General features: G+C 44.9%; 1 protein-coding gene across 3 annotated transcripts in view; it reads left to right on the forward strand.

Moving 5' to 3' along the window:
• ESRP1 (epithelial splicing regulatory protein 1) overlaps positions 1-1,661 on the forward strand; it is a 33,957-nt gene extending 32,296 nt beyond the window's left edge. For all 3 annotated transcript variants that reach the window (XM_038129387.1, XM_038129390.1, XM_038129389.1), the window contains one exon: positions 7-1,661. Coding sequence is in view for 1 of the 3 variants with exons in the window: in XM_038129390.1 (XP_037985318.1) it covers positions 7-25 (19 nt within the window). In the remaining 2 variants the exon portion in view is untranslated. The remainder of the gene's footprint in view (positions 1-6) is intronic.
• Positions 1,662-12,651: the final 10,990 nt, after the last annotated feature.

The raw sequence follows: 12,651 nt of genomic DNA on the forward strand, positions 1-12,651 counted from the left end.
ATGCAGATTCCTCTACCCTTTCTGATGTTTTGAACAAACACAGCAAGCCTAGATGGAGATTTTGATTATGTTTACAGCTTTACTGCTTCTCAAGCCAGTTGTGCTCAAGAAAAAAAACCACCAGAACTCTGGAAGTACCAGATGGATCTGTTACTGTTTTAAAGTTCATGCACAATTTTCAGATATGGACACACAGACCACTGAGCCCTTCACTGAGAGCACAGGTGCTGAAATTGTGCAAATCCTTGAGGGTTTCTGCTTGATAAAGTATTAAGCTGCTCTTAACACAAAAATTGTTCAGCCTGAACCTACAAAGTCTGATCTCTTTGGTTCTTTGAAATAACAAAAAACTCTTTTTTACATAATTTTGCACACAGTTTAAAATAGTTCTTTTTAATTAAAGTGTTTTACAACCTCTAATTTTGCATTTGACATTTTAATAAAAAATCTTTTGTCTTGTATATATTTGTCTAATCTCTGCAGAATAAGCCACTGTAAACTTTATATGCAGGCATATTTTACACAGTGCAGAAATAATTAGGAATGTAAAATGGATTATCTAAGGAAAAAAAAAATGCTGTAACTTTGTAAAAATATGTGTGGGGTTTTAAATGCTTTGTCTCTGATTCTTATCTTGTAGGCTTTTCCTATGCACTCAAGTATTTAAATTTTAAAAGGCTTACAGGAGTAGGCATTTTCAAACTTGGATCACACACTGCATACTCAGAAAATGAGAAATGTAGTTAACCTCTCTCCTGTGGCCTTACTTTCATATTTCCACTTCATGCTCTCCCCACCCTTCTTGGTGTTTGACTGTCTTCTATGCAAGGAAAGTAATGTGACCTGTGGTTAAGACCCAGTGCCTTGTGTGCTGTAGGAGAGGGTCGGTCAGAGCTGGTAGTTTGAGCTTGGTCTCTCTGGACTGTAGGCAGTAACCCAGCACCACAACTGTCACTCTTGCCAGAGACATCAGATGCTGTACATGCTCCTAAATAACTGCTGTCTTTTAGCAGCCCTGGGCCTCCCTGCCTGCCCTGGGCTTCAGGCACAGGAGTAGATCACTACACCTTTCCATGGCAATTGAAATCCTCATTTGTGCTGAAGAAAGGGGGAAGGAAACCCTGAAACAGAGATGTATAGGCTAAAATTGGATAGATTCTTAGGCACGTTCAAAATAAATATTGCAGAACTGAGGAATACAGGCACTTTAGGTAGGTGGTGCTGTAGGAGTTTTTAGTTACCATGAACCCAAATTCACAACAGTGCCTTGGTATCCCTGACAGTAAGTACTAGGGAAGAAAGAATGAAAGAGGGGGTAGGGTGACAAAGTAGAAAAAGTCTTCCAGATAAGGCAAGTGATAATCTCATTTCTAGTATCTAATTAAAAAAACCTCCATCTTTCCCCCTTTAATTCTTCCTTTATTTTTGCCCTTCTCTTTCCTTGGTCCAACCTTCCCCTGTTCACTCCAGCCATAGTAATGTAGATTTACATTTTATCCTGGAAAACTTCATACTTTACAGTCTAAAGTATTTGACAGGGCCTTTTTTTTAAATCACTGTTCTGTAAACATGACTACCTTGACCATGATTAATTGATGCAAGATACTTTTAAATGGTATTTCCAACTTTTCTGTCTGGGAAAATGGTTCTGCCTTTAATTATGTAGCACAATTACAAATTGGTATTTATGCATAAGGAAAATTAGCCTATTTAAGCCACTAGGGAAGCGATGGGGGAATAGAATTTTTGCCTATTAACTGTGCAGGAATATCTCAAGTGTGCAAATAGAGACAGACAATGAGGGGATCGGAAGCAGTAGGCCAGAAAAGGTTTGGTAATATAAATCACAAACTGAATGCAAAAGTAATTAAATACTTTTGCAAAAAAAAACTTCATGTTGGGTTGAACCAACAATTTGCTCAAAAACTGCAAAGAGAAGCATTGTGAAAACAGCTCCCCCAGGCCTGCTGCAGGCACTAGTGTTGCTTAGTTTGGTGAAAGGAGGCTGAGGAGAGAGAGGTATGAGAACAGTATATTAAAAAATGTGGCTATGAAGAAAGAAGGAATAAATTCTTCCCATTGTGCATGGGCCCAGAAGTGAGGGATGGAGTTACAGGCAGGGATTAAGGGTTCAGAACGAACCTTCTCCTACCAGCAGTAGTTAAATATTGATCTGAACTGCCTGGGCAGGCTGCACGGTCTCCACCCTGGTAATCTTTTGGGACTGGTTGGCCAAGCACTTAATCAGAAATGGCACTGGTATAACTGGTCCCACTGTCAGGCACAGATGTGGACAAGATGTCCTCTTCAGATGTTCATCTTTGTGATGATAGTGCTTTTTTCTTAGGACCCTGGCCTCAGATATTATAAAGTTAGCTGTACATCTTAGCTCCCAACTCAGATCATATATATTTTGCTATTTTTCACAAGCTCTCTCATGTTTTGGAATTTTTGTACTCTATTTTTCAGAATTGAATTCTTTATATTCCTTTTCAATATATCCCTGTTTAAATTCATTACAACATTAAATATAATTTAACCTAAAGCTGAACAGAATATTATTTCCCTGTTATAATGTGTGTATGGTTTAAAAACAAACTAGAAATGTTTCCTACAGAAGGGGGAAATGGGTATGTTCTGTTTTCTTTCTGCAAAATTAGTTGGTGAATCTCACAGCTTTGCTATCCCTTATTATCTCCATTATCTCAGGCAGGTTCTCAGCTAGAGGCAATTTTATTATTTAAGCAGGAAAGCCTGATACTCCATCAGTAAAGATGAAAGTCCAATTCTACAATGTAACTTTTTTGAGGTTAAGAGTATTGATTGAACTTGAGATGGGAATCTATCGCTCATGTGTTTCAATGCATAAAGAATTTATAATACAAAAGTAACTAGAATTAATCTGAAAAAAAAGGTGAAAATACATATACTTTCCTAAAGACAATATTTAAATTTATTGTGTTACATGGAGAAAGTTTTTCTTTCTTCTCTTTTTTTCTCTTTTTTTCCCACCTCTGCCCTGTTCTACTTTTCCTAGAGTCACCTCCTTGGCCTCTCTGGAGCTGGGAATAGGGTAGAGTTGGGCTGTGCCCCTCACTGGGAGGGAAGGGGATGAGAGGAGACCCAAAGCACAACCATTCTAAACAAACATCAAAGTGCTGCCCTAGAGAGAGGATGACAAAGGGCAGGCATAGTCTGCTCCCTGGCATCTCCCATCCAGACCATGTCCCTTTCTGGAGCTGTACTTGGGAAGGAGCCTGTGTCTGCTGGGCTTTCCAACCCCTTGAAACAACTGGTTATTTCAGCATGTGCTCATACAGGCAAGGGCAGCTCGTGGAGCCACACAAACTCCTTGCTTTGTTGTCATTTAATCGTTAATCACTTGAATGGAGACGTAAACAACTGTGCTCTCTTGTACCCTCACCTAGAAAGGAGCCAAGTGCTCCTTTTACACACTCTAGGTGACTCTGGGCAGTCAGAGCAAGTGTAAGCAAGATGAGTTTGCTTTCCCCCACCATTGCCACCTCTGCCCTGCTTGGTTTGTGAAGCTGATGGAAGGTCATGCTGTACTAAAGGAAACAAAGGAAAAAAAATTGTTTTCCTGGTGTAAATGGAATGTGGTGGCTCTGGCATTTTGCGTGGCAGTTCCTTGGTGTTCCATGCAGTTCCTATCTGCATCTCCCCAGGGAATGTGGTTCAGGTCTGCAATGAGACACTGCAGTAACAGAGTTGCAGCAAACCCTGCTGAAAGGATACAGCCAAAACACTGGCTACAGAACCAAGCTGGAAAACAGCTGCAAAAGCTGACTGTGACTGCACTGAGAAAAGTTATTAAATACCAATTTTACTTCTTCATTTACTCCTGTGAGAAGTGTGGCTGCACACATCAGCCTGGCTGGACTCAATGGAGATGACGACTGAGTGGCCATAGCCGAGCAAGGAGCCCACATGAACTAGAGTAAGCCCCGCCCTGACTGCCTCTCGCTGCCCAGGACAAACTGTCTGAAACACAGAAATATCGTATCATCTCACACCTGAACTTTGGGGGTTTTTTTCAACTTTATCTCTTCGGTTAATGAAAGATATCACTTCTGCCTACAAGATATGCCCCTAATCATATCCTGAGACCATGATTTCATAGTATGAAAGCAAACCCCTTTGAAAATCCCTTCTCCCTCACCCACCAGCCATGCTTGCACCCAGCCCTGTGCCACCACACACCACCTTGGGTCCTGGACATTACTCTGTGGGCCCAAGGGTATTCTTAGACATGGAGAAGCAACAGAGATCTTTAACTACTCTATAGTTGGCTCTTACTGAACACAGTTTGGAGCTGGATCAACAATGGTAGCTGCACACATAAGAGAGCCCTTGCCAAGCCAGGAATGAGCAGAGCAGAACCAAGGAGCACCATCAACAACACAGGTCTGTCACTAGAGAATCACGGGATCACAGGCAATGAAACAGGGAATTTGGGGCAGGCCAGCTGGAGGCTCTCACCCTGATGATAGCACTCGCACATCAAACCATCCCACACTCAGTCAAGACTTCCCGTGACGGGCAAATGGGGGGAAGACACTTTTCTCACCCAGATTTGTTGCACCACAGAAGAGAAATCAAATGCAGGAGTGGTTTGGACCTCAAAAGCTACAAGCCTTGTCTGCCCAAGCAATTAATGACTACTCTCATGCTGATTTGTGAGCCTGACTGGTAATAAAAGAATGGACCTGGGCTCACCACAGTCAGGGAGCCTGGACAGGGAGTGCTGAGGCCCTGCTGTGAATTGCTGCTGGTGTTTGGGAGGTTTGGGAGGCTATATAAACTCAGCTGCAGTGAGATACTTGATGGGAAGGGACAAAGGGAGAAAGGGACAGAGGAGAGTCTTCTCTCAGTGGCTGCAGTCACATTTAAGGGCACTTAGCAGGGAGAGCCCACCATAATAGCACAGGAATGAAATGAGAATGTACAGAAATGAGTGCAGAGAAAATTAAAGATGGCCTACATTAATCAGCAAGCTGGTTTGCTTTTTAGAGAGCTGCTACACATTGGTGCCTGCAGAGAGAATCTATCCATCATTGTATAAAGAAGCATCAGCAGCAGAATGGGATTTTGTGAATGCTTGCTCTGAGATCTCTGACATCAAATCCCATGTCTTGTGTCTTTCCATGCACAGGAGCAGTTACATGGGCTGCTGCAATCCAGAGGCTGCTGGCTCTGTCCATGCTGTCCATGTGTCCCTCTACCTGCCCTTCTGGCTTCCAGGAAACAAAGGATCACCCATGGCTTTGCTTAGCTTCCAGTCTCAGCCCCTACACCAAAGCCAGCATCAGGTTACAGAGGAAGGTGCTGCAAGCTCCCCAGCAGTCCCAGCTTTCTGCAGGCAGCAGCAGTGTCTGGCATGTGCTCTGCACATGAGAAGGCACACAGCAGGGCTTCACCTGCATTTTTTAGGAGACTGATGTGTAACTTGGAGTGCAAGATTCAGGCCAAATACAGAACAAAGCAGACCATGTATTAAAAAGTTTCAGCCCATGCAAGTCTGCCTTCAGGTGAAGTGGGAAAGGATATCATATGGAAAAAATGTCACTTAAAAGCTATCACAAAGTGACAGAGTGACATTACTAGAGCATCCACTGCTTGTGAGCCATCCCTGAAATACAGTTACAACCAGATGGGAAAAACTAGTAAGGTAGAGTTGAGACATGAGCTTTAACACTTGATTCTTTTTCTGACAGCAACTGCAAAAATAGTATGGAATGGCATGACATGTTCATTATTTCTTTCTGACTTCAGGTTAAAAAGCTGCCTATGTTCAAGGAGACCATAGCCAAAGCTTCAAACCCAACCTGATCTCAAAGTCTCAGGCAGGCTGGGCCTCCTTTCCATGTGTGGTCACCAATTGCAGCTGCTCTGCAGGTTCAATAACACCCTCGCTGGTGCCTGGTGAGGGCTTCTGTAACCTTGGCTTACAACCAGCTGGGGAGCTCACGGGCTGTGGGGGCCCTTGGTCTGCAATGCTGCTGGAGCATCACACAACATCTCTGTGGATGTTCTTCCCCCCCCCCCCCCCCCCGCCCCACTGCTCTCCAAGGGAATCAAAAAGGTATAATGAGGTAAAAATAAATAAATACTGACAATGTAAAACTGGGTGCTGTGCTTAGCTGAACACCTCAGGGCAGTAACAGCATATTTGAGGTCATTACTCAGATCTTCATGCTTTGTCAGGAAAAAAGAGGAAAACAATGTTTGGGGAAAGCTGGGAGCCTCTGGCACAGCCACCCCATCTTCATGGGCAGCACCCTGCTTGGCAGAATCAAACCACCCACTCAGCACTGTGTGGCAAGTGGGAAAAACTGCTTGAGGACAAGCTCTTGGCCACAAAAGGTTTGAGAATAAACTCCACTTCTATTGTGCAGGTGATTTTCTTCACCTCCCAACTCATTATAAAACCTATGAGCTGTGACCAGCTTTTTTTGTTGCTACAAGCAAGTAATTCTGCTATTGACATCTCTGTCTGTGGCACAGTGAGACCTGGCATCGCCTCCACCAGCTGAGGCTGTGGCCACAGACAGCACTTCCCAGCCCGAGAAGATGGAACCTGGCAGATGGAAATACAAAAAGGCAGTGTCTTCCAAATCTATCTCTGTATGTGCTCTGGGAGAAATGTACAGCAGCTGAACCAATTGGAAGGAAGGCCATTTCTGGTTTAATTAAATGAGCAGACTGAGGAACCAGATGCAAGAGTAAAGAATAAAGAATAAAGAATAAAGAATAAAGAATAAAGAATAAAGAATAAAGAATAAAGAATAAAGAATAAAGAATAAAGAATAGCTGCTGCTTCTCCAGGAGGGAACTTCAGAGCTGGGGGCTGGTTTGTGGATGGGCCACTTTCTCCTGCTCCTGCTCCTGCTCCTGTCTGTGAGAAAACCACTGCATTGTCTTGGTACGTAGATGACTTGAACTGACATCAGTGATGATCACACACTTCCACTGGAGGGGAAACTGAGCTTTCCTAGATGGCAGACACTGGCTCTCCCTGCAGTGCACACCAGGATCACCTGACAAATCCCACCAGGGTGATGCACAACACACTTTGGGTACTGACAGATTTACAGAATGCTGCTTAAGGTAGAAGGCAGCTGCACAGCAGCTGTAAAAGCCACCTGCACATTCTTATTTTGTTGTGTTCAACTCAACTGCACTAATAAGACAAAAGGCAATTTCAAAGCACCTTGCAGATTACCTTGTCCACGAGTTTCTTAAAAGCTCACACAATTAAAGTGCATTTGATATAAAAATAAGGCATCAGTCTTGACAGTGTGTACAGCTACAATGTTTTAACCCAGGAGAAGCGGCTCTGTTAAGTGTATCACGTTTCAGCTGCTGGCACCTGGGAATAGAGTTTGTGTTTCTGGGTCAGTCTTTCAGATCTCCGTTTGTCAGACTAGAAGGGACTGAACCTCTCCTACCTGGAACATAACAGCTCTCTCTGCACTGTGCACTCCAGTACATCTAATGGTCAGCAACAGTGCAACAGAAGTCACGTGTGCAGCTGCTGAGAGCGCTGGTGTCTGTGATTTAGCCCATCCTGAAATCAGTCTCTGGCACCCCGTTTCACTTAGCACAATTTGGGTGCTACGGAAGTGTTTGTGCTGCTGAGCGAGTTCTGTTGTTTCAAACCTGACAGTGCTCACTCTGTACCTCCTGCCCCAGCCTGCAGAGCTTACCCTGGTCCCGCTCTCTGGAGACTCTGGGACAGCAGAGTCTGAGCAACCGCGGCTCTCAGGGAAGCTGAGTTTCACCTTACTCTTTGCCAGCCTAGTGGTCTGACTTCTCTTGGGTTTAGCACAAGATGGCTACGAGCATTATCTATAAGCAAGGGAAAGTGCAAACAGCTTTTATCTCCACAAAGCCAGGCAGCATGTTCCCCACCGGCTTGGGGTCAACAGTGACTATCTGAGAGGTTAAAAACTAACAGCCTCTTATCTACAAAACCTCTTGCAACACAGAGACCTGAGATATCTTGTTTTCTGGCTCTCGAGACAGAGATGGTGGCTTAGGTTGACACTTTAAAGTTTCATTTTGCCAGTTGGGAGTTTGCAGGGCTTCGTGTGTACCATCCCTGGCCAAACAGCCACATCACGGGGCTGCTGTTATCACAAAAGTGAAACCTATTTAAACTGTCATCCTGCTATCGAGTATCCCAGCCCCACTATGTCCAAGGAGAAGCAGGTAGTTAGCTACAGCTGTTTGCTTGATAAATATTGATGGTGTGGAGCAAGGAGTATCGCAACACTGCAAAAGGTCCTTAAAAATGTTTGGAGGATGAAAATTGCTGGCACTGTTGTGATTTTGAAGCTGAAATAATAAATGATTCAACAACTGTACAGTTACCATGGGGATGAATTCTCATTGAGCCTAAAATTACCAAGCTGCTGACAAGGAGCTATTTTTAGTATCAGCAGATGTGTATCTTTAAGAACATCAGCACAGACCTACTACTGTGTGTTTGTGTATGCATGCCTGCTGTAATTGAGTTTTCTCATGCTAATAATAAAAGCAAAAATGACTAAATGTCTGACCGCTGCAACAGACAATGCAGTGATTTCGGCTGGGGATGATAAGTGGAAATTGCAATTAATACCTGATAAATAAAGCATGCAAAGAGGCTAGATTGCCAGGATGTAACTGAACTAGTAAGCAGAGCCCTATCATTACTGTCAGCTAGCATGCTGCAGTAATGGAGCATCTATTTTTGGTGTCTGTGAGTATCTAACGGGAAGCACTCATCTGCCCTGTCAGAGCCCCACGACGCAGGAACACGGAGGCTCAAAGCTGACACGAGCCGCTGGCGCAGATCCCGAATCCCCACACTCGAAGACGGCGTTCGTAGGCGCTCTCCCTCTACTTCGCGCTTGTGGGAGGTGCAAGGATAACCGCGCAAGAAGTCCCCGGCTTAGGCGAGGTGTGAATCCCCGCCAGCCGTGACACAGCGCAGCCGCTGCGGTGCCCAGCCGCGGAGCGCTGGCTGCCGGCGGCGCGGCGCGTCCCGGTGCTGACTCACCGCAGCCCGGCCCGGCCGCCGCCGGCCCGCCAACGGAGAGGCCCCTGCGCCGCCGACTTGCGCTGAGCCTTCCTCATTAGCTCTAATAGCACGGGCTGGAGACCTGCCTTTTTTTTATATAGCCTCATTTTGCTGAGGGAGAGGCCAGAGGGTGATTCTAATGACATCTCGTTGGGTGCTAAGAGGATTGGTTCGGTTTTGCCTAACACGTAGCAGGATTGCCGGATCTCTGCTCGCCTCCTGGCACGCCAGTGCAGTACATATACATGCAAAGGGGCTTGCTAGCAAACCGGCCAAGCAAAAATCAAAAGCAGTACATTGCAGCCGGATGGGATAATAGGGCATTACAGGAGACGGTTCAGCAGTTTTGTTGAAAAACCAAACAAGCTCTTCTCGTTTCTGAAAGGCAGGGATGGGGACAAGGGAGAGGGCTGTGGTGGTTCAGAGCAGGCAGCAGCGCTTCTGCCTGCACTGCCACGTCAGGCTCTGGTCACGCCTCGCACAGAGAGCAACAGAGAATAATGGCATTTCAGATAAGAGGGAGGAGAAGAATTAAGCATCGAGAAAAGCCCTTGTGTCGAGACACATTTGGAAAAAAATGTGAATTGTCTACCCCAGAGTAAATTATGCAACAGGCCTGATTAAACCATCCAGCATTCCCCATTTTTGATATTTACTTGGGAAATAATGGTTGGTTCCTCAGAGCTGGCTCTTGGAGATGTGTTGGCCATATACATTCTGCTCTGGAAGCATGCGTGCATCTGTTACAAATGTCTGACTCTGCTAAGAAATACCACAGTGTTCTGCCACCATAGAAAACTACAAACACACACACACACACACACACACACACACACACACACGGGTTGTTTTTTTTCTTCTTAATATTTGACCTTATATAACTGAAACCTTGGGGGAGTTTCGTTTGACTTTGAAGAAACCATCCCTGTGGAAGCCAGCCAACCAATATTCCAGGTGAGATTTAGAGATGCTGTCATTCAGAAAAGCTGAACAACTTGCCTATGCTGTTGGAGATTATAGTGAGAGCTTCAGGAGAGCTGGACAGCTGAACTGCCGGGGCTGGCCATGCCCTGTTAAGATCATACATGTGGGCTTTCTTCTGAATTTCCTAATGCCCTTGCCAAGAGAAGAACAGGAGGGTATATGCTGGGTAGCAGAGATGTACAGGGCACACAGATATGTCTGAAAGGTGGTCTCAGGCTCATGACTTATCTGAAGCAAAGGATGTGAATTTGATTATGTACCAAACAAAAGCTTGACCTCAAATTTAACTTTCATCTTGAACAACCAGAATTGGAGTGGTTTTGTTGTCCAGGCACAGTGATCAGAAACACCCACACAGGCACCAGCCTAGAACAATTTCTGAGATATCACTGGTACACAGGAAACTGCTTCCTGATACAGAAGGTGGTGTCAGCTCTTGTCAGGTCCCAAGGCACTGGGTTTACTGAAACAAGAGCTGCCACTATGAACACAATCCTAAGAACACAAGGGACTGGGTTCCTTCAAATCCAGGAAAAGACTTTTTTCTTGGCCTCTTAGGAATAACCCTTGCCCTTGGGCACACATGAACATTGCACTGGTTTGTTTCCTCTTGAGTCCAAAGGTATGATCCAAATGATCCAGGTGTGAGCCATGGAGGAAAGTAAGAATGCCCAAACTACAAAGATGACATCTGCCATCCTTTCTGGCCTTTTTGTCTCTCTTTTCTACTGCTGGAGAAGAAAGTGCATGTGTCTGTCTGAGCAGTATCAGCAGAACAGTGGATGTCCTGCTGGCCGTAGATGAATAATCAGTGCCTGGGGAAAGGATGCTGCTGCTTTTGAAGTCTCACAGATTTCAGTGAGAAATACCAGAATCTAGACATAGAAGAAACTGAGAAGAATGGTCTTTTCAATCATATAACCCTAAATGAGAGTAGTAGTCAGGGTGAATGAACCTATGGCAGGAAAAAGCCTTGAAATTACATGCTTGCTAAGGACTACATTCACGTAGCCTGGATTCCTTATTCCTAGCTGAGATTTAGGGAAACACCAGGTGAATTCCATGTACTGGATCAGAAAGGAATATTTTGCTGCAAGCAAATGTGCCAGCTTTGTGGGATCATAGGATAATTCAGGTCAGAAGCATCTCTGAAGACATCTCAAGTCCAGAAACCTGTCCAAAGCTCTGAAGTTAGACCATTTTACTCTGTGTTTTCTCCAGTCTAATCAAACCCACCAAGGAGAGAGACTACAACCTCTGGGCAACCTGTTCCAGTGTCGGGCTGTCTTCATGGGAAAGAGGTTTATCCTTATATCCAGGACATAAGGATACGGTAAATTATATAATCAGCTTTGTTGTGCCCCAGAGACATCACCAAACTGAGTGTGAGTGTTAACAACTGAGTAACAGCAGTTATTCAAGGGAAGCTGTTGATGCCAGGAGCACCCAGGGCCATGAATTTCAGCTGTGACCTATAAATGACAACGTAAGTGCTGAAGTCTTTGGTACCAACAAAATTTTGTCATCATTGCTGAATGTACAGTAAAGAGAGCAGCAAGCCAATAGATATTACTTATACTTAATTTCATTCACTGTGACACGGGTCAAAGTGGCAACCAACTAACTTAAACAAAGAGGAAAAAAAAAAGCAAGTTAAGAGGAAGGTGTAGCTGCTACAACTCCAGTGCTTTCAAAATCACTTTGCAACAACCAAGAGTCAATAACCACACAGGTTGTTTTATAGCCACAATTATAGAAATCAGACTGGGCAGTGCTGTGCTTCTCCCACTTCCCCACAGAGGCTTCTAAGTGGAGCATTAGACAAAAGGTTCAGATCTCAAGTGCTGGGGTGTTGTGGAGTACTGATGCAGGGCAAGCCCCTAAACTATGTCTGTCTTGCCATCTGTCCTGCAAACCCACAATCCCAGAGTCAATCAGTGACAGGAAAAGGGTAAATCCCACCTCTGTGAAGTGCTGTCTCATCTTCTGTTTCTCTTTTTGGTCAGCTCCAATGTGTCCTGAGGGGTCTTTCATTTAGAGCATGACTTGCAGTCCCACATTCCTCTCTGAAGGCAGCTTCCACATCCATTCCTACTCTTTGATTGTCAGCCCTCAGCATTAAATGCAGAAGTCAGGTTTGATGGGCTGGCCAGCCCCTCTGCTTCTCACAGGGAGAACCTTGCTCCCTGACCATGTTGATCAGCCTCCCACTGCCATCCTCAGAAGGCAGCTTTGAATCTGAGCAGACACAGGCCACACAGCAGGGCAGCTCTCCTGCCTCAGAAAGCACTGGAACACGCACAACGTCATGCAGAGCTATCAGGAAAATCAACTGTAACCATAGCTAAAGCTCCAAAATCCAACAGCATGGAAGGGACTCTAACCAAGAAGCAGCCAAACTTCCAGACATCAGGACCAGAGCTGCTGGGGGCTATTCCACCCCACAGCAGGTGATATAAAGCAGCTGACTGGCATCCAAGATATTGAGCAACCCAGAGCTCAGGTCTTACCCACTATGACAGTCCCTACAGTTTTAAAGGTTTACTTATGATGAGATGATTCTCCTCCTCTGCTCTGTTTTC

Source organism: Motacilla alba, chromosome 2, assembly GCF_015832195.1.
Source record: "Motacilla alba alba isolate MOTALB_02 chromosome 2, Motacilla_alba_V1.0_pri, whole genome shotgun sequence".
Lineage (NCBI taxonomy): Eukaryota > Metazoa > Chordata > Aves > Passeriformes > Motacillidae > Motacilla > Motacilla alba.